Source organism: Salvia hispanica, chromosome 3 (assembly GCF_029641045.1).
Source record: "Salvia hispanica isolate PSC_SH4W2 chromosome 3, Shi_PSC_v1, whole genome shotgun sequence".
NCBI lineage: Eukaryota > Viridiplantae > Streptophyta > Magnoliopsida > Lamiales > Lamiaceae > Salvia > Salvia hispanica.
The window spans coordinates 130,827-150,805 of record NC_142694.1 but is presented as its reverse complement, the minus strand read 5'-3'; the positions used below and the strand labels follow the sequence as shown (position 1 = coordinate 150,805).

General features: G+C 38.4%; 4 protein-coding genes, 2 non-coding genes and 1 pseudogene across 17 annotated transcripts; 2 read left to right on the top strand and 5 right to left on the bottom strand.

Annotated features, from left to right (window-relative positions):
* The first annotated feature begins 449 nt into the window (after positions 1-449).
* On the top strand, positions 450-2,797 carry LOC125210700 (uncharacterized). Its single transcript, XM_048110274.2, has 6 exons — positions 450-1,096; positions 1,234-1,484; positions 1,597-1,972; positions 2,057-2,188; positions 2,276-2,451; positions 2,537-2,797. The coding sequence occupies exons 1-6, from the start codon at positions 542-544 to the stop codon at positions 2,658-2,660; spliced, it is 1,614 nt and encodes a 537-aa protein (XP_047966231.1). The 5' UTR covers positions 450-541; the 3' UTR covers positions 2,661-2,797.
* A 433-nt stretch (positions 2,798-3,230) lies between these two features.
* Positions 3,231-6,809, bottom strand: LOC125213807 (transcription factor GLABRA 3-like). 7 transcript variants are annotated; one of them, XM_089068565.1, is made up of 9 exons: positions 6,513-6,809; positions 6,221-6,385; positions 5,531-5,785; positions 5,285-5,381; positions 5,155-5,169; positions 5,008-5,064; positions 4,093-4,917; positions 3,595-4,020; positions 3,231-3,475 (listed from the first exon to the last, which is right to left on the bottom strand). In XM_089068565.1, exons 2-9 carry the CDS (start codon positions 6,343-6,345, stop codon positions 3,404-3,406), a joined length of 1,872 nt encoding a protein of 623 aa, XP_088924691.1. In that variant the 5' UTR covers positions 6,346-6,385; positions 6,513-6,809; the 3' UTR covers positions 3,231-3,403. The 7 variants fall into 7 exon arrangements, with proteins under 7 accessions (XP_088924691.1, XP_088924690.1, XP_088924689.1 ...); XM_089068564.1 differs by having other exon boundaries at positions 6,221-6,374; XM_089068563.1 differs by having other exon boundaries at positions 6,221-6,441; positions 6,525-6,809.
* Positions 6,810-7,291: 482 nt separating this feature from the next.
* On the bottom strand, positions 7,292-11,207 carry LOC125213808 (cycloeucalenol cycloisomerase). Of its 4 annotated transcripts, XM_048114552.2 has the most exons (10): positions 11,068-11,200; positions 10,869-10,893; positions 10,652-10,794; positions 10,045-10,128; positions 9,694-9,735; positions 9,028-9,138; positions 8,759-8,950; positions 8,534-8,631; positions 7,915-8,094; positions 7,292-7,640 (listed from the first exon to the last, which is right to left on the bottom strand). In XM_048114552.2, exons 2-10 carry the CDS (start codon positions 10,873-10,875, stop codon positions 7,637-7,639), a joined length of 861 nt encoding a protein of 286 aa, XP_047970509.1. In that variant the 5' UTR covers positions 10,876-10,893; positions 11,068-11,200; the 3' UTR covers positions 7,292-7,636. The 4 variants fall into 4 exon arrangements, with proteins under 4 accessions (XP_047970509.1, XP_047970507.1, XP_047970508.1 ...); XM_048114550.2 differs by lacking the exon at positions 7,292-7,640 and having other exon boundaries at positions 7,688-8,094; positions 10,869-10,932; positions 11,068-11,207; XM_048114551.1 differs by lacking the exon at positions 7,292-7,640 and having other exon boundaries at positions 7,688-8,094; positions 10,869-10,916; positions 11,068-11,204.
* Positions 11,208-13,351: 2,144 nt separating this feature from the next.
* On the bottom strand, positions 13,352-16,607 carry LOC125213806 (dynamin-related protein 4C pseudogene; annotated as a pseudogene). 2 transcript variants are annotated; one of them, XR_016137149.1, is made up of 2 exons: positions 16,467-16,607; positions 13,352-15,477 (listed from the first exon to the last, which is right to left on the bottom strand). The product of XR_016137149.1 is annotated as a dynamin-related protein 4C pseudogene, transcript variant X1 (transcript). The 2 variants fall into 2 exon arrangements; XR_016137150.1 differs by having other exon boundaries at positions 13,352-15,454; positions 16,467-16,605.
* LOC125213809 (uncharacterized) lies at positions 16,358-19,169 on the bottom strand. Its single transcript, XM_048114553.2, has 5 exons — positions 18,656-19,169; positions 18,108-18,174; positions 17,611-17,659; positions 16,962-17,006; positions 16,358-16,696 (listed from the first exon to the last, which is right to left on the bottom strand). Exons 1-5 carry the CDS (start codon positions 18,893-18,895, stop codon positions 16,630-16,632), a joined length of 468 nt encoding a protein of 155 aa, XP_047970510.1. The 5' UTR covers positions 18,896-19,169; the 3' UTR covers positions 16,358-16,629.
* Positions 19,170-19,530: 361 nt separating this feature from the next.
* TRNAV-CAC (transfer RNA valine (anticodon CAC)) lies at positions 19,531-19,604 on the top strand. Its single transcript has one exon. It is a non-coding gene; the product is annotated as a tRNA-Val (tRNA).
* Positions 19,605-19,662: 58 nt separating this feature from the next.
* Positions 19,663-19,734, bottom strand: TRNAD-GUC (transfer RNA aspartic acid (anticodon GUC)). Its single transcript has one exon. It is a non-coding gene; the product is annotated as a tRNA-Asp (tRNA).
* Between the last annotated feature and the right edge of the window lie 245 nt (positions 19,735-19,979).

Here is a 19,979-nt window from a genome sequence, read left to right as displayed (position 1 = left end):
GTGGGAAATTGAAAGAAATAAGTGGTAAAATATACAATATATACATGAACATGAAAATATGAGGTGGGGCAATTGCCCCTCTTCTCATTAGTGTAGATCCGCCCCGGAAGATGACCCATTACTTAAAATGGAAACACCTTTCTATCTCTACTTTATTCCTCCTCTCTTACTTTACTCTCTCCTCTTATTACACAAAATATAACTGCATAAAATTTCGTGCCGTCCAAGGAAGGGGTCATCTTCCTTGGGACGGAGGGAATATTTCCTCTATTCCAAAATATTTGATTGACTTATTTTTTACACTCATTTTAAAAAATTTTAATAAATAATTAGAATGAATAAATAATAGGTAAAAACAAGATTAATGTAGAAGTCTTTATTGCAATATTTTCAAAGCTAAGTGCAAAAAAAAAGCCCAATTTGATGATCAAATTTGAATAGCAAAGAAAATGAATACTGTAGCGGCCGTTAATGGAGTAGTAATTAATTCCCGCCACAAAAACCCTAGCCTCAAGTTCATCTCTCTCTGCAATCGACAACAATGGAGGAGGAGGAGCCCAAAGCTGTGAAATCCAACCTCGTCCTGATCCTAGACTTCGGCTCGCAGTACACGCATCTCATCACCCGCCGAATCCGCGCCCTCAGCGTCTTCTCCCTCTGCATCAGCGGCACATCCACTCTGCAATCCATCGCCGATTTGAACCCTGCCGCAATCATCCTCTCCGGCGGCCCCCACAGCGTCCATGCCGAGGGCGCCCCCTGCTTCGCGCCCGACTTCATCGACTTCGTGGAGTCCAAAAACGTCGCCGTTTTGGGCATTTGCTACGGCCTGCAGCTGATCGTGCAGAAATTGGGGGGCGAGGTTAGGGTTGCCGGGAAGCACGAGTATGGGAGGATGGGGATTGAGGTGGACAAGGTCGAGGGCTTGTTTGGGAATAAGGAGGTCGGGGATAAGCAGAGCGTGTGGATGAGCCACGGCGATGAGGCTGTCAGGCTGCCGGAGGGCTTCGAGGTCGTCGCAAGGAGCCATCAGGGGGCCGTTACCGCCATTCAGAATCGGGATAGGGGGTTTTATGGTTTGCAGTATCATCCGGAGGTATTTCTCCAGGAGTATCTCTTGTTTGGGATTCATACATGTCAAAGTTTTGTTTTTTTTATTGATATTACTTTGTTGAGATTTTAATTCAATGGGAATTTTAAAATTTGGCTCCTATTCGTGTATATTTTTTGCAGGTAACACATTCACCGGAAGGGATGGATACGCTCAAATACTTCCTGTTTGACATATGTGGAATTAGTGCTAGTTGGAAGATGCAAGACATTCTTGACGAGGAGCTGAAGGTGATTAAAAGTACGGTCGGGCCTGATGATCTTGTCATCTGTGGGCTATCTGGTGGCGTGGACTCGACTGTTGCAGCTACCCTTGTTCATAAGGCGATTGGAGATAGGCTTCATTGTCTTTTTGTTGACAACGGATTATTGAGGTGCTCTTTTTAGATGCTTATTCATTTTAAATAAGTGTACAAATGATCATATGATGTGTTTTGTGTTTATTGTGATTATAATTTTCTTGTTCGTTCTTCGATTCTTATATAGGTGGCGTGAGAGGGAGAGGGTGATGGAGACATTCGAGAGAGATCTTCATTTACCAGTTACTTGTGTTGACGCATCAGAGCAATTTCTCAGCAAGCTAAAGGGTGTTACAGAGCCCGAGAAGAAAAGGAAAATCATTGGGGAGGAATTCATCAATATATTTGATTCTTTTGCTCAAGAATTGAAGCAAAAATTGGGAAAGGAACCTGTGTATTTGGTTCAAGGAACCTTGTACCCTGATGTGATTGAATCCTGTCCTCCTCCTGGAAGCGGAAGGAATCACTCTCACACGATCAAAAGTCACCATAACGTCGGAGGGCTACCCAAGAACATGAAATTGAAGCTCATTGAGCCCCTTAAACTCCTCTTTAAGGATGAGGTATGAGTTTCAAGTTGTTACTCTATGCATTTGATTTTGTGCTTTGCTGTTACTGTATTGTTGATGTAAGTGAATGCTTGGCAGGTTCGTGAACTGGGGAAAATCATGGGGGTTCCACAGGGCTTCTTGAAGCGCCATCCCTTCCCTGGGCCTGGTCTTGCAGTTCGTGTGCCTGGTGACGTTACATTAGGAGACCATTTGGACACTCTGCGAAAGGTATATAATAATTTTGTCTTGCACATCAACATGATATATACCGCCAGCTTGCATTTTCACTAGTTTTTGACTGGTAATCTGTATCAGGCGGATGAGATTTTCATCCAGTCGATCAAAGACGCTGGGATTTACGACAACATATGGCAAGCCTTTGCTGTGTTCTTGCCTGTACTAACCGTGGGTGTGCAAGGGGATCAAAGAACGTACAGTCATGCCATTGCACTGAGAGCCGTCACCAGTCATGACGGAATGACTGCAGATTGGTATGCGTATTCGATTCTCTCCTAACAACTATTTCTGCTCTTCTATCAAATATGGAGTGTGAATATCTTTTATTGCAACAACCAGGTATGACTTTGATCACAAGTTTCTTGCTGATCTATCCACAAAGATTTGCAACGAAGTTACTGGCGTAAATCGAGTTCTTATGGACATAACATCGAAGCCTCCATCAACTATTGAATGGGAATGAATGATCAAATGATCCAATTTTTTTGTTCACTAGTATCAGAAGTATAATATGCAATTTACCTCTTAATTTTGATGAGAAGATGCTGATTGAGGGATTCAGACAACTTCTGTGGTATATTAAAAAGTGTTTCTTTCGCAGATTGATTCTTTTGCATTTTTCAGTTTTCATGCTTGATGGAACACCAAGTGGTTCTGTTTAAAATACTAATGGTCAAAAAAGGCTCATGTACAAAAGAATTGAAAGTGGATGTCTGGCTACATCATTTCTGTAGATTTCTGACTCAGAATCTCTGACATGGATTTGATGATTTACTCATTTATTTATAATGTTGGTCATAGAATTCTGAAAAAAGAAATTGAGATTCAACTATTCAATTGATATCTTTTTCCCAAAAAGGGGAAAAGCAAACCTGTAAAGTACACACTTAAAACAATAAACTTGAAAAATAGTTTACCTCTATTAGCTTTTACACAAATTATATTATAATTAAAAATTAACAAAAATTTATGAAGCTGTTTTGACTCTTGAGTTTAAGTTCATCATCTGTTCTACACCTAAAAGTTATGCTGGTTTATCCATCCAAATCTCTAGTTTGAATCATACCAGTAGAGATTAATTTACATGACTAGAAATATTTACTGTCCATCATAAAAAAAGGTTACAAAAACTGCACTACTTGAAAAGATATAATTATACCTGCTAAATTAGTAATTAGAGGTTCTCAAACACAGAGTCTAACATGTTCAACACTTCCTGATAATTTTCTGAAGAGCTTCTTTGATCTCTACTGCTGATGGAGATTTCAGTCCCTCGCACTGCAAAATCATGCATCAGCTGTTAGCATAGATAGCTTCAGCTCATAATTTAAACAAAATGCAACTGAAGTTGTAAGGCATGCATCAAACTTTCACATTCATGGTCTTAGATGGTAGACCTTGGCATTTACAGTGATGGAGAGAGTCCCATCATTGGTGGATGACTGGATAGTCTGCGTTTCGAGGTGTATTTTGCTCAACGTCTCCATAACTTCGAACAACACGTGCTCCTTAAACAAGCACCTCATCTCAATCAAGACCACCTTGTTTGAGACACTGATGGTTATGTTATCAGTTGGGGAGGAGTCTCTCAACCGAGGTCCTGTCTTGTCCCTATGACCGGCCTTCCTCTTATTCATCGCTGGCTTCTTCGAATTGTTGTCATCTCTGTAGTTATCCGAGGTCCTCTCAATGGCATCCTGGGATTTGCTGTGTGTGGTTGACCCTCTCTCCATTGCTTCCTTGTAGGACTCCAGCTCCTCCACTCTTCTCTCGAGCTCCCTCAAGTGCTCTATCGTGTGGTCAAGCACCGATACTTTGTCACCCTGCAACAACGAGTTTCGTTTTCATGAAATTTAGTTTATGAGTCAGGACAATCTGAAGAGCAGATCATATACCTTTCCACCAGATGGGACTAGGGATCCAAGAATCATGAATCTCTCGTTTATTTTCTCTCGACGCTTCCGTTCAGATAAGACATGGTTTCTATCGGCTTCATCAGATTTGGGACAGATGTGATGTTTATCAGATTCAACCCTGCAACTTTGGTGTAATCTAGCAACTTCAAAGAGCACTTTCTTGAGTAGCTTCTGTGGAGTAGTTCCTCTTTGGGGTCCCGGAACTCCAACCTTCTTCCAGCAAACGAAGCTCGACTCTGTGCTCCCATTTCTGATGTAAGGTCCAAGAATCAATTGGTGAGAACTCTTCAAGAGGTAGGAAAGAACACTGTGGTAATGAACATCATGTCCTTGGCCTTCAGAAGATGTCTTTTGATTGCATTCCTGCATGCAGCTTTTCTTTTCCTTGTTCCCATCCGAATGTGGGATTACCGTCTCGGGTTCTCCCTCTGTTTGAGAGACACAGTCACTGGAATCCACAGAATTATTCAAGCAATTACTGACTGCATCTTCCATTACTGGCCAGCTTTGCAGTTTAGAAGCCTCACCGCCCACACCTTCCACCAAATTCGACTCATCTCTCAGCAGATTGTTTGCAAAATCATCTGAAGAGTTATATGGAGAACATATCTCCATGTATGGATCATCCATGAGCCGGTCAAGACCATCTTCGAGCATGTGGCCATGGTCGAGTCGTTCAAGATTCAGATCATTTGGGTTGCAACTGCTGCTGTCGAAGACAAGGTTAGGAATAAGGGGAACCGCCACTGAAGGACTCTTGAGGAACGAACTTATATGCCGAATCAGACTTGGATCTTCTGGAACCTTAAAAAATCGCGTGGACATTGCATGTTATCATAACAATAAATAAGTTCGATGAACGTAACCACAGAGGCTAAGATTAAAGTGGCATACTAGTTCAGTTGTCCCGAGCTCAACGACACCTCCTGAATGGGGAAAGCACACAATAGTCTGCAAGTTCAAATCAATGCAATAGATTCTTTAGAAATATGTTCTTTTTTACTCGAACCTGAGAAAACTTTAACGAGCTCAGATCAATACCTTGATCGATGCGCTCTGATAAAAGCAATGCGCGTCCAACCATCAAATTTGAGAAGAAGCAAAAAGAGGTTAAAACCACAATTGATTCTACGGGATACACATTTTGTGGGGTGATTCGTTTTCTGCTTACCTTTGCAAGCAAAGAACGAGAGAAGACTTTGGTGTCAGCCCGGTGAGCATTGTAGAGCCATATCATTTGATTTGCAGCTAATGTTCTCCCAGGCAACCTCAAGAGTTCAGAATCACAAAATTCAATATAGTTTTCATATTATTATATGCTTAATGTTTCAGACTCAAGCTCACAGATCATCATAATCACGTCCATCAACCAGAAATCGAAGTAAAAGCAAATTGATTCAGCTGGAAAGATAGGTACCCTTGGTTGGCGTTGAACACGAAAGACATACAAACCAAGAAATACCACTCTGCATCAGTGAGATCTTCAGGGGATAATGCAGTTGTAGGCCTCTTAGCTTGAGGTTTGGTATCACCGAGCGACAGAGACACGTAAAGCTCTCTTAATTGATCACTTCTCTGCAATCCCAACTGATCCATGTCCACCTCAGCTACTTGAACAGTCTTTCGTGTTTTTATATCACCGTTGTAGTACCCTTCGCACCATTCCAGCATCCTAAACTTGTCACATATGCATATAAGATTCAAAATCGACCATTAACAATGCAGTCACCAGCAAAGCTACATCCAAATCCCAACAAAGCAGGTGAATTCAAGTAACAAAAAAAAAACTTTTGTTCAAGCAATGTTGAGAAGAAAGCAAGCAGCTTTAAAACAGTGAATGGTGGAACATAATCACTCTAAAACTTAAGCCTAAATGCAAGCAATGTAGGAAGGCCAAACTCATAACATAAACATATAACAACACTGAAAAGAAAAATCATGACTGAAATTAGAGATTCCTTTCATATGTCTACTGCATTCAAACTTTTAGGGCAGTTTTCCTCACATTGCAGGAATTTTTTCAGCAGAAGCATAAAGAAGAAAATCAATTTTATTGGTTGGTAGTGGGGTGGGGAGGAATCACGGTAAAAATTGGATCTTTACTTACCCTGGTTGTATGCAAGAAACGGACCAGAAAATTGCATAGCTCCATTGAAAGCTTTGAACAGCAAGAGCAAGATGCGTCCTTAGATTCTGAGGCATTTCTTTCTGGTTTTGGTTTCCAGTTGCCATTATTGACCACTCTCTCTTTCTCTCTCCACCTAAACATATACTGAAAATATAAAAGCACAATAAAAAAGAAGAGAATTCCCAGATGGAGCTTGACAGCTGCACTTGAAATGTAGGAAGAGTAAAAAGTCACATCCCCATTTACATACATACACTGCTAAAAAAATGACCTTTATGTTCACCTCAAATTTTAGCCCTCATCATCATCTATAAAAACACAATCTTGGCATTTGGGGCAAAGATCGGAGAAACAAGTTTATCTTCACATGTTAAGATTCAAGAATAGTTCCTGCGGCATGCATGCATAATTCTATGTCGTGTGACAAGTATCATAGGAAATATGATTACCCTTTATCCCAAATTTTATACAGGGAATCTCTTTTTAAGTAGCATATGTGGAGAGAGAAAATGAGGTGCAGAGGAGTAGGTTAAATGGGCCAAATTATTTTCACTTTTTGCAAGTGCTAATTACAGTAAGTGATCGAAACCTGAGTGAGTGACAGAGTTGGATAAGATAGGAAAGAATTAAAGATTTGAAATGTGGTCCAAGAAATGACCTTACATTCAGAGACACTTGGCTACTTTTGTGTATTTTATAATGAGAAATCGATAATTCTGAATTAAATACTAGAATATTTAGGACATGTTTAACTTCATAATTTACAGCAAGTTAGTATGCTCTATTTTGTTGCATACTATGTTTTAAGGAACAATTTTGTGAAAATTTATATTTTCTCTTTCATTTTGTGTCTTGAATTTAAATAGTAGTAGTAGTATATCATTCCGATTTCCGTATACCGACTACTGGATTTAAATACAGGTAGCTAGACTAGTGAATTAAACACTTTCAACCAATAAATTTGAGAATTTGTAGTTCTGTGCATTTTTTGGTATTCCAGACAGCACTTTATACAAAACAGTTTAGTTACTGATGCCCACACCAGCAATATTAACAGGTCGAAGAAATTGATGTTTTCATATAGTGAAGTGGTCACATGATCAATTTGTCCCTACATCTGTATACACATGTTTGTGCTGGAGTACTATTTAAACTCAATGTCACACTCATGTCCCTACTATAATGTTAATTCTAGTAGTACTATTATTAAGTGTTGATTGATGACAAAACCCTGGTTGGGATCCATGGTTGGTAGGGAGTACAACACCACCATAGATTTCGCTAGCAACTACTTGACATTAGCATTTCAACGAGGTTCTCCCTCGTTGAAGACACGATATCCTCACAGCCCGTTTCGACAACCTAAGGGAGGCCCAAGACACCACATCTTGTGAATTAACTGAAAAACATCATGAGTGAGTGTTTTGGTAAGAATGTCAGCCGATATGAATCAAACATGATTCTGCTATAGAAGAGTGGAAACGATTTGAATATAATCTGTGACAAACTTTGGCAGATTTGAATACAGTTATAGAAGAGCTGGTCATGTGCCAAAGAAGCCAAGAGTGAATGAAATGAAGGTTCTATTAGAATTTAATCAGGGCAGTTGGGAGGTCTGGGGCTAAACAATGTGTCCGACAAGGACGAACGTGCTTGGCATGAACAAGGCTTACGCGCTTAGGGGGAACCACGGAAGCCCTGGTTGATGGCATTGTTTTGATTCTGGAATAGGCACAATTGGTCCGAGGAAGATCCGCCATAAGTCGAGAATGATGGTGACTAGCATTGCAGCACCTAAAGCATCAACAGCCACTCTTGGGAGGTCCCAAGCATCACTTGGTTCCTCATCGATCCTGCATTGCATATGATGCCAACCAAATAAGCAGATCAATAATAGTTTGCTACTTCAATAACATGAGCTTCGAGTTCTAAATTAGGTCCTTAATTTTGCACTGAACAACTATTTTTAACTTCAGTAATAATCATGAATTACCATTAACATCAGAAAGGCAATAAATTTTAGCAGTTAGACCATCATATGCATCTATGCTGATTTCAAATTTCAATACCAAAATCTAAGTGAAAGTCTTTTCCTATTGTAAGCAAGCGTACATTCATGAAGGAGTTTAATGATATATAAGTAGATATCCGTATTATAAAGTTGGGTTCCTAAACGAGTAGGCGCAAAAGCACACATACTCCAAACAAGCAACGCCATCTCAAGCACCCATAAATTTACAGCCACATAATAAAAGTTAGACACACATATACAGAGAGAGGAGCAAATATTACCTGAAAAACATTGGGAAACTAACGAAGAAATAAATTGCATAAAACAGGCAGCCAACTTTGTACATGACAGCTCGATCGACAAATTCATAATAGGGAAACTGCACATAGTCAATTAGAAGATTAATACTAGAAAATATCAATATATAAAAATGGCATATTGATAAAAATCTGAAATGCATAAAGATTAAACCCCAAATACCAGTGTTTGTTTGTGTCTTTACTTACATTAGAAATGGCTACAGTCTCCAGATATGCTACGAAATATGAAAGAATTAAAATCCAGGAAGCTTTAAACAGCCACTGTGTTGTTTCTGGCAAGTGAGCGACAGAATGCTGGATTCTGCGAAGTGTCATATTAGAAGAAACGTGGTAAAACAAGAAGCAGACATGCGTGAGAAGGAAAGTTGTATGTGGTACCTGCAAAACAGTTTCCATGGTCACTTTCAACTATTATGAATTAATAAAAATGTAAATAATATGATTTTTGGGCTCACATTATTCATCCTCCACGACGGGAATGTATATGAGGCACCCAATACCGTGAAAAAATAGTGGGTCCAGAAATAATTTCCAACGTAACTAAAGAGAATGATCCAGAGACTAGCCTGGAAGAAAAGAAATTTCTAGTTACAGCAAGATGCAAGATAAAACAACTCGCGTAGTAGTTATTAATTGATATGTACCAGAAGTGAACAACAAAAAATCTACGTATGAACCATTAACGTTTTGTTTTGAAGCATACTGTATGAGAAAATAAAAAGTTAGCTCATTTGTTTGCATGCTTACAGATGGGACATGACTTGTTTTGTCACAATCTAGTAAATTATTCTGCTCAGCATAAAGGAGTTATCCGTAATCTTCCATCACCCAGCATCATATCAATTTCTTAAGGAAGATAAGCAATTGATTCTTAAGATAGCTCTGTTGCAACATTTTTCTGGGAAAAACTCTGAAACAAGGATCTCATGTGATTTTTATCTGACATGGGAACTTGATTCTCAGGTTATATGTCATGCAAGTGATACGAGTTAACATTACCTTGTTTGATAAGAAATTCCTCAGAAACATGTGAAAGCATATTATTAGACAAAGATGATTAGATTAGTCATATAAATGTTAGTAACTCTCAATTAGTTTGGCAGAAAATTATAAGTACTTACTTTCACCCAATAACGATCTTTCCAACACAAGCTCCTATCTGCCTGAAAGAGTTTAAGAGGTATAAATACAATTTTACAATGTGAGCTGGAAATATGTTAAAGCTTATATCCTTATTCACATGATTTCTGCATTTAACATAAAACATGTCGCTAGTTAACAACTAAGTTTCTAAACATGACTTTACAATTTACATCTTCTAGGGGATAGGGAGAAATAACTCATAATAGAAACAAACGAATCAATGCGAGATTCAGTACAACAAATGCTGCCAGCAGAGCAATCAAACTGACCTTTACAACTTTATTCTCAAATGAATTTATTCACCACAAGAAAGAAAACCATAAACTCACCTTTCCAACAAAAACCATTGGAATTATAAAAGCAGGCAAAGCTGAAACAAGTCCAAGTAAGAGGTACTCCCACTCTGTAAAATTCTGGCAAAAGAATAAGAAATTTAAGAAATTCTAGTCAACAATCTCATCAATATAACAACAAGACAAGGACTTCATAGCACCATGTTCATCTATGAGCAAAATAAAGAAAAGTTATTTGTTGAAGTTAAAAGATACTCCATTAAGATTCTCAATATCACTAACTGTTGAAGTTAAAAGATATCAAATGATTCTCATCGCTAATAATTATATGGGTGGCCAGTTAACATGATTCGTAGCTCATAGTGAAGGCTTTATACTTCAAATCTTCCAAAATCTAGGATGTTCCATCTCAGTATCCATGTTATTAAGATTTGACAGGAAATACCATATCATTCTTCAGCACCAACAGAAAACATTCAAAATTTACATGAAAAAGAATCCTAACCATTACCTTTTCAAAATTTACATGAAAAAGAAAATTCATAACCTAGTTTCGAATAAACTCATGGGATATACGGATCAAAAGTTTCCCTTTCCCCCTCCCGCACTAAATCAATGAAGAAAAGGCAAATCAACAAAACACCTCGTAAAGTTTGTAGGGGACGACAATGCCAAGGCAGAGTGTGAGCCAAAAAGGTGTGTAGATGAGAAAGAAGAGTTCAGCCCATCTTTTGCTCGGGTTATGAGCTAACCAAAGATTTGAAGTTGAGCGATCCACTTCGCCACCTACGCATTTCGCCCCCAATTCAACAAAGCCGCATAAACGAATATCGATCAGCAATTAAAAAGCAGAAATTTACCTCCCATTTCCGTCTGCAATTCTGGCTGCAGAGAAGAGCGAGATTTAGCTGTGAGTTTGATGTGCTTCTCAGTAAGAGTAAAAAATAGTAGTGAGAGACTGAAAATCTATACCTACTGCTAATTTAGGGTATTATTATATTATACTGAAGCAGATTGAAATTGAATATCCTGAAATTGGCGTTCTGAACTATAATTTACCTAAAATTCCAATGGAGGTCGGTCGGATGAATGCAATAGCCCAGCACACGTGATTGGTGAACGACCCAATGCAGAAAAACCACGATGGAGGGGGAGAGAATTCCGGTGGTGATGGCTGCAGAGCTCAGTGAGGAAAAAAGGTAAGTATAATTTATCTTATTTTATTTTCTCTTACATTCCACTTTAACTTTCTTCAATTTTTTTTTTATCTATTCTTCCCCCTTTTTTTTCTCTACTAAGTGAAGTATTACTTATTCAGTCCAATCTATCTATCTATACATATATAAAACCCGAGTTTTAGACAATATTTTAAATATGTATAAATTTTGGGAATAATTATGAATATTACTTAATAAGTTATGTTTATAATTTATGTAGCCAAGTGAAATGTTAATGCCATTAAATGTATAACTATATACTATGTAGTCAAATGAAGGATGTGTGCAGGAGATGATAACTGGTGATGAAGAAGGGCACCCGAGCTAGATGGAGGCGGTTAAAAGATATCGGGAAAAATGATAAGGTAGAGATGTATTGGAGTACAAAGAGAAGTCGGAGGGTAATGTTTTAATATGAATAAGTTACTATACCTAATAAATTGTTTGTTAGCAATACATTTTTTAATTAGTTGACCAAATTATATAGGTGAAGGGTTTACATGATTCTTTTTTTATGAGACATATATGATATAACAAATTCTTATGGATTTATGTGATGACTTGGATTAATGTGATGAATTTATTATTTAATTTAATAAATTACTCTCTTCGTCCGCCATTAAATGTCTCATATTTGACCGACACGGGTTTTAAGAAATTGTTTGACTTTATGAAGTAAAGTGAGTAGAAAAGTTGGTGAAATGTGAGACTTACTTTTATATATTGGTTTTGTAATAAAATGTGAGTGAAATGAGTTAGTGGAATGTAGGGTACACCTACCAATTATGGTAAAAGAGAAATGAGACATTTATTAGCAGACGGACGAAAAAGGAAAAATGTGACATTTAATAGCGGACAGACGGAGTAGATCTTTGAGATTGATAAAATATGAAGGTAGATTATATTTATTATATTTTTCAATGACAATGGCTTCCATATTTTGAACATTATAAATTGTATATTAATAATTTCATATTTATGGTGTTAGACATTAAATTTTACTACTATTTATTTTTTAAATAAGATTGTTCTTTTTATATCCAAAAATGTTTTAATCAATATATGTATTTTTGTTGTTTTAATATAATTTTAAATATTATACTAATTGCATAATTGATTTTAACATTTTACTTAAATTACTCTAGATTGACATTATACTTATTAGTTGTGATTAATTTTACTATATTATAATTTTATTTTTATACTTAATTATTGCTATATTCATACATCTATTTAATAAAAAAAATTTATAGGAGTATTAAATATACAAATTGTAACTTGCGGAAGTACAATTGTATATGAAATTGAGAAAACCATCTTAAACCTACTTACCACATCTTTTATTTATTTTCCGAAAAAATGATCAATAAAGATTGCCTATTAATTCTTGTGATGATCTGAATTCCTAACCTATTGAATTGAGAAAAAATGTTTTGTCAACTGAGTAGTGTTTCATCGCCTTCTTATTTTAGTATTTTTATTGTACGGAATGTGTTCAAATAAATAATAAGCCTGATTTTTGTAATTAAAATTTGAAGATAATTTATAATAGAAATATTTAGGAATAAATAGAATATATAAGAAAAAAGTAGAGAATTCTAGAAGAGAAAAAAAGTAGGATGAAAACTTTAGAACAAATACATATGCAGTCTATATATATGTCTATTGTAAATATTTTGTAGATGTTAAGTTTTTCGCAAGTTTAGTTTTTTAGTTTTCAAATTCGAGTGATGATAAAGTGATATATTAAATTAGTTTTTGTAAAATTAATTGAACCGTGCATCGCACGGGAGTAGATACTAGTAATTAGTGATGATTAAATTTTTATATCAATTTATAATATGAACCGTACATGCATAAAAAGAGAGTTTTTGAAATATTTATAAAACTGCTGTTCAAAATTAAAAATATAATTTGATTAAAACTGATTTTTATTAGTAACTCTGTAGTACTCCCTCAATTGGCAATTTATAGATGATTATTTCATTATTGTCACTCTTATTTTTTCTTAATGGATAGTATTAAATGATACTAGTAGTAAATATATAATCCACATCTTTGCAATTTAAGACAATTTTAGACAATTTATGATAATTTAGAACATTATAAAATGAGACAACAGGACATCAATAGAAGATGAGTCGATTAGCTCCGCGGATTAAACATAGAGGGAAAACAAAGCATAAAATAAGTAGTGATTCAAATTCAATCGAAATCGAGAGAAATGTTGTCCATAATATTAGCAACAATCTCTTTAGACTGCTTGAGCAAGGCGACGCTGCTCTGTAGCTTCTTCCTCTTCTCCGCCACCGATGGTGGCTCGTCCAACATCCTCTCCAGCCCGTTCCCCTGTGGTCCCACCACCTCATAAATTATCTCATCCTGCATCTCCTTATTCACCACCTTTCCTATGCTGAACATTAAGTGCAGCACCATGTTATCGACCATCCTTCCCGTCACCACCTCCCAATATGCAGCCATCCTCATCTTCAGGTCGTATGCGGCCTGCACCACATCCGCGTTCACGCCCCACAGATGCGCGATGTTGATATCCCCGAACCCGCTCACTGGCGCCAGCGGGAAATTGCCGCGGATCCGCTCCATGAATCCGTTCTGCTCTGCCATCAGCTTGTTCCACGACGCCGAGTACGCCCCGTTGCACGTGTAGTCGGAGAGCTTCTCCATCTTCACCAGATCGGAGATCCACTCGGTAGAGTGGTGCTTCTTCCTCGAAATTAGGTTTTGCGCCGCTCGTCTGGTGCATGAGATCAGCTGCGGGTAGTTGTCGCAGTGCTTCAGCAGGACGGAGATCACTACGCTCCGGATGTAATTCCATATCTTCTCCGAGTAATCCAACGGCGTCGTCGATATCTCCTCCACTTTCTTCGCTAGCAGAGTGCGGAATGCAGATTTAGGTATGAAATTGGGGAGGCCGACGGATCGGCTTTCTTCTAGAACCTTCATTTCATCAACCAGAAAATTGTCGTTGCCTTCGCCGGATTTGGCAGATCGGAGCTCCTCGGAGTATTTGTTGAGCATTTCAGCTAATCTAGCAGAGGCGTGCATATTATCATCTGTGGGATACTCATCGAACTCGCCTTGTAGCAATATCTTCCTCAGAGATTCTCTAGCAGAGCAGAGAATTTTCATGAACGCAGTCATTGCTTCGCTGATTGAACTCAGATGCTGAGGCATCTTATTCAGCTCTTCCAGATTAGCCGAGAGCTTCTCGTTGATTTTGCGCACGATCTCAGGCAAGCATTTCACGATGATGTTGGCCTGAATGGTCGTCAACCTCTCCGCCAAAGCAGAGATTCCAACAATGGACTTGTCAATCCGTGAAAGCAGAGGATTATTCTCGAAGAGCTTCGCCTCTTCTGCCCGAGCTTCTTCATACGTCTCATCGCCGATGCGGTTTCTGACGCAGACGTAGCCGAGGCCGATGTTGACATCGTCGGCGACGATCTTCTCAAGCAGCCCCTCCGGCGACTTATCAGCCTTGGTGACGACGGCGAGAGTCCTATGGCCGGTTTTGTCCACTCTCTGCGACATCCGAATCGACTCGCAGGTGGGAAAATCGACGCCGGCGGATAAGACGTTGAGGATTATGCTCTCCTCCGGCGTGATGTACTTCATGATAATGTCAGAGATCTGCTCGGAGATGTCCTCCGGCTGGCCTTTGACCGGAACCCTAGTTATCCCGGGGAGATCGATCATGGTGAGATCGGGCACGCCTTTCTTCTTGACGACGAGAGTCAACGGAGTGTTGGAGATGCCCTTCCCTTTGCCGGCGATCTCCTGAGTTGTGTACATGATTTCATCGACGACGTTAGCCTCGTCGGTTTGGACGGTTTTGCCGTTGAACTCGAGGGAGAGGTGGGGGCGGGGATCGGAGTGGTTTTTGAGGCTCATGATGAGGGGGACGCGGGTGCAGATGCCGTCGCCGCGGGGGAGGCGGATGCCGGCGAGGGACTCGAGGACGCTGGACTTGCCGGAGGACTGGTCGCCGACGACGACGATGGTGGGGAGCTGGATGCCTTCCTGCATGATTTTGAGGTGGCGCAGCCTGTCCACCGTGTCCAGCAGCGGCCGAATCCGGTCGTTGTAGGGGGAAACAATGGGGGCGTCGTGACTGGGTTCATGCTCCTCTTCCTCTTCTTCTTCCTCCTCTTGTTGGAGGTCGTGTTTGGAGATTTTGAGGAGATTCATCCTCCGCACGGACTCTACTACTGTAGATGATGACATGATTGATCTGTGTTATGGTTTTTGAGAGTTGTGACTTGTGAGGAAGTGGGAAGCACAAGTGATATAGAAAATTATACACTAGTACTATATTACTACTAAATTGAATTATGTAGTACACCACTCTACTTTATCATTAGTAGGAAGGAACCATAAAGAGATTGGTTTTGTCTATGCTTTTTCCCCGCCAATCAAAGGACAAGCAGCCTCACTTTTCTCTGTTTTCTTAATCAAGGAACTTTTGCTTTAGTTGACCATACATTTACTATATACTACTTCCCTCCTCCGCTCTAAATGAACACTTTACATAATTATAATACTCTCTCCGTCCACAAAATATAGATCACTTTTACCATTTTGGGACGTCCACAAAAAATAGATCACTTTCTTAAAATTGAAAGTTTATCTCTCATACTTTTCCCATTTTTTTTCCCTCTCTCGTACTTTACTCACTTTTTCTCCCTATCTCTCTTACTTTACCTACTTTTTCTTCTCCTCTCTCTTACTTTACCAATTTTACATTAAAACCCGTGCCATACACAAAGTGATCTATTTTTTTTAGACGGAGGGAGTATTATTTTATGAGTAAAATATAGAAAATAAAGTAAGAGAAAGAAAAATTAGAAAGAATGAGGCCGAAATCTTAAAATTAAATTTTGCCCGCAGGGGCTTAGCGCAGTTGGTTCCGGGGGAGCAGATATTGCTACAAATGGGCCACTTATAATAGGATACATGTAGTATTTCAATAAAAGAAATTATTTTTGTGGATGAATGGGGTACCAGACAAGTGAAACGCTTCTTTTAGACATGAGATTTATGAAATTGATATTTATATAGTTAATATAGAGAGAGTAAAGTACGGAGTATGTAAAAAAGAAAAAGTAGAGAAGTAAAGAAAGAAAGTATGTGAAGAATAAATTAAGAGAGATGAGTTTTTGTTAAAAAAGAAAATGACTCACTTATAGTTGAACATCCCAAAAAGAAATATAACTAGCTTACCGCGGAGGCAATACTATTAATTTGTTGGCAGCTAGGAAATTTTTGCCATCTCAACTTCGGTAACTGGATAGAAACAACATAAACCAGTACAGAGTCCAGTGCATCAACAAAATTCATTACGACCATAAGAGCAAGGAAGTTGTTTTTGGTCAATGTCGAACAATTAAGGCGAACGAACAACTCGATTCACCACAGAGTCCAGTGCATCAACATGTCTCCTGAGAATTTTTCTGATATATAGACTTAAGGAAGCAAACAAGTACATTCCACCAAATCACAATCTATAATTTTATACGCACATGAAGAAAGTATCATGGGAGACGGCTAAGAACTAGCACTCGGCCATCTGTGACAGAGGAAATTTAGATCTGATCCTACATTAGTGTCGACGAATGCAGTGAATATGACAGCTTGTAATGATTTATAAGTATTTGCAACACAAATTCCTATATGAGGGAGTTTAGACAAAAGGAGAGAATGAAAAACAAAGGATACAATTTTGTTGCGAGAGCATCCATGTCTTTCATCTCTTCATTTAATCTGCAATAAGTAATAACAAAAAATATCCAGGTCCACAATTCGTGAGTATTATTCTAGAAGGTTTGCTTAGGAAACACTATATTCTTAATGTATGAATCAATGATGCAATCTGGAGCCGACCATAAAGTGTGTTTTAACCAGTTTGGATCAGAAAAACTCAGAACTGTTTTCCTTCCTAAACTCAAAATAGAAAGGCGTAAGATTTTTCAACAACTCTAGGAATAACAAAACTCAAAATGGAAGATTAAATTCTAAACAAGAGGTGTTTTGTTATCATTCAAAAGTTTGACGTCAGCTATAAGTTCAACTTATAAGATGAAGTAAAAAGAATGAGCTAGTCCCACTTCCCAGCATGTTTTTTTTTCTGGGGTAGGTTGTACTTTTGCGAATGAAAGTTTTGAAGAGGTTTCCCAAATCACAAGTAGACAGTTTCTCAAGTACGTCCTTGTCGATATGTTTAGACTTTAGAGATATTAGATTAGTAGTTTAAAATCAGACACCCAACTTCAATAGTCACAAACGAGTGTTCACGATTGTGCAGATATGATCCATCAAAAGAGTCATCTACTCGAACTACTATAAAGATATGTAACAAGAACCAAACCTCAGACAAGAGTTTATGTATCGATTTCCCTTTGTTGATGCATCAAGCACTGCAGTACAACAGCCAAAAAAGGCAATTTTAAGATCCATATAGAGCTCACGAGTTGTTGATGTTAGAAAAACATAGAAGACATAAATCCTGAACCCTTACGCCTCAGAAATAACCTAAGTAAGAGCTTAACGGAGTGTTTACTTTGAATGATGCATAAATACATAGAGTACTAATACTTAATCATATGATACTTATTGTCAATCTAATCTACCATCCAAAATAAATGCTCCACAATAGAACTAATGCCTCGAGAAGAACATAAGAAAAGCTAGCAGAGAAAATAGTACTTATGATTTTTTTTCACAAAAAAGGTACCCCTCACGCTGAGGGTAACAAATGAAGAGACAAGAGGAAAATTTTAAGATAATACTTACACAAGTTACATAACTTGGACAACTATAACAAGGCTTGCTTTCCTAATTAAGTAATGTTAAGCTTTAATTTACCACATTCTTGAAGGCGTCCAGCTGCATCACTGAAGCAGTTCATGTGTTCAACCGTAGAGCCAGTAGCCTAAAAATTACATTCTCCTGATTAGAATAATTGCACCAGATATTAGAACAAGACAGGAGAAACTGCAGGCTGAATCAAGTCCATATAGGCTAATTAATTTAACTGGCTTTTATTACTTTTGTGACGCCTTTTTGAACATCGAAACATATAAACTAAAACTAAAATGTATTTCAGCATTATGAGGCGTAGAGCAAATTGTGTCAAGAACAAGAAAAAACTGCACATCTTTAAATAGCATTGATCAATGACCTTCACTTCAATACAAGATAGGCTTGTCATACGATAATGTGTTGTTGATAATGAAATCAAGCAAGAACCCTAATGAATACTTCCACACGTCAATTGAGCAAAGTTAAACACAAAAATGAAATGTGAAATCACCACGCAGGCAGCAAATCAAAACTAAATAGAGATTTTTGAAGTCACCAAATTGCTTTGCGATTAGGAACGAATCGAATGTCTAATTACAGAAAGCAGAAACCTGTGAGAGTGATTGGCGGAGAGAGCTGAAGAGAGAGGAGAAGCTCTCGGCTATGGCAGCTGAATCCCTCTCCACTGCCTCCAGCGCTTTCAGAATCTCCTTCCTCCGACCGTGCGGCTCCGGCTCCGGCTCAGCCAACTCATCGCCTTGTGCATCTTCCTGGCCTCCGACATGGCGAGGAAAAGTGTGACTGGCCACCGCATTTGAAGCTTCGGCGGTAATCGTTTCCTGGTTCTCCATTGACGAGGCTTGAGCGTAGAAAGTGGCGCTTTCAAACTGAGCTCAAATGGTTTCACGAAATTGGATAAACTGGAATAGCATCATTACTCATCAGCATTCAGCAGTTGTTGAAGAAGCGATGCAGCCAACCAACGGCGAATCAACAGAGAACTCGGATTGCGTTGGGGTATTTGGACAAGGGACGGATTTAGGGATTTGGATTTGCAAAAGACTGGGGAAGATGGATTTCGAGGATTATTTTTCATCATTTCATTTTAATTTCATAATTAAAGTACTATTCCCATTTTTCTGTTTCAAGTTTCAACTAGTTTGTTTGTAAAGTATACCTCCTCCGTCCCAGATAATTCGGGAGACTTTGATCCGGCACAGATTTTAAAAAATCTAATGAAAAGTGAGTTGAAAAAGTTGGTGGGATATATGTCCAACTTTTAAAGTATTAGTTTTATAATAAAATGTGAGTAGGAATAAGTTAGTGGAATATGAGGTCCACTACCAAAAATGATAAAAGTAAAGTAGGACAAATTATGTTTCCGAAATGGAATACTAAATCGAATTATCGGGGACGGAGGGAGTACTTATCTACATCCCAATTGGATGAACAAATAAAAAAGCGTCTCATCTTACACAAGAGTATAGTCTGGGTGGTGTAGTCGGTTATCACGCTAGTCTCACACACTAGAGGTCCCCGGTTCGAACCCGGGCTCAGACATTTTTTCATTTTTAATTCCATTAATTTGGTTAAAATGAAAACAAAAATAAAATAATATCGCCGTTGCCGGGGATCGAACCCGGGTCACCCGCGTGACAGGCGGGAATACTTACCACTATACTACAACGACCTCATGTGTATACTTACACTAGTACTCCTATCTAGACCTGTCAAATCGGGTACCCGCGGATACCCGATCCGAAATTCCCAAAATTCAATACCCGATCCGAATTTAATTTCGGGTACTCGGATATCCAGTTCCGAAAAATTGGGTATCCAGTCCCGATTGCGATTGCGATTTTGATTTTTTTTTTTTTTTTTTTTTTTATCTTTTTAGAAAATTAACTACAACGTTAAGAGTTTATTTAATATACG

Coding starts and splice junctions, on each gene's coding strand:
- LOC125210700 (XM_048110274.2), top strand. CDS start 542: ATGGAGGAGGAGGAGCCCAAAGCTGTGAAATCCAACCTCGTCCTGATC. Junction 1,973..2,056: donor AACTCCTCTTTAAGGATGAG/GTATGAGTTTCA, acceptor AATGCTTGGCAG/GTTCGTGAACTGGGGAAAAT. Junction 2,189..2,275: donor ATTTGGACACTCTGCGAAAG/GTATATAATAAT, acceptor AATCTGTATCAG/GCGGATGAGATTTTCATCCA.
- LOC125213807 (XM_089068567.1), bottom strand. CDS start 6,493: ATGTATGTAAATGGGGATGTGACTTTTTACTCTTCCTACATTTCAAGT. Junction 5,382..5,530: donor GTGTTCAACGCCAACCAAGG/GTACCTATCTTT, acceptor TGAACTCTTGAG/GTTGCCTGGGAGAACATTAG. Junction 4,021..4,092: donor TAGTCCCATCTGGTGGAAAG/GTATATGATCTG, acceptor TCGTTGTTGCAG/GGTGACAAAGTATCGGTGCT.
- LOC125213808 (XM_048114550.2), bottom strand. Junction 10,129..10,651: donor TCCCCTACAAACTTTACGAG/GTGTTTTGTTGA, acceptor TTCTTTTGCCAG/AATTTTACAGAGTGGGAGTA. Junction 9,139..9,693: donor AAGATCGTTATTGGGTGAAA/GTAAGTACTTAT, acceptor CTTTTCTTCCAG/GCTAGTCTCTGGATCATTCT.
- LOC125213809 (XM_048114553.2), bottom strand. CDS start 18,895: ATGGAGAACCAGGAAACGATTACCGCCGAAGCTTCAAATGCGGTGGCC. Junction 17,660..18,107: donor TGGACGCCTTCAAGAATGTG/GTAAATTAAAGC, acceptor GTTGTACTGCAG/TGCTTGATGCATCAACAAAG. Junction 16,697..16,961: donor GATGCTCTCGCAACAAAATT/GTATCCTTTGTT, acceptor TCTATATATCAG/AAAAATTCTCAGGAGACATG.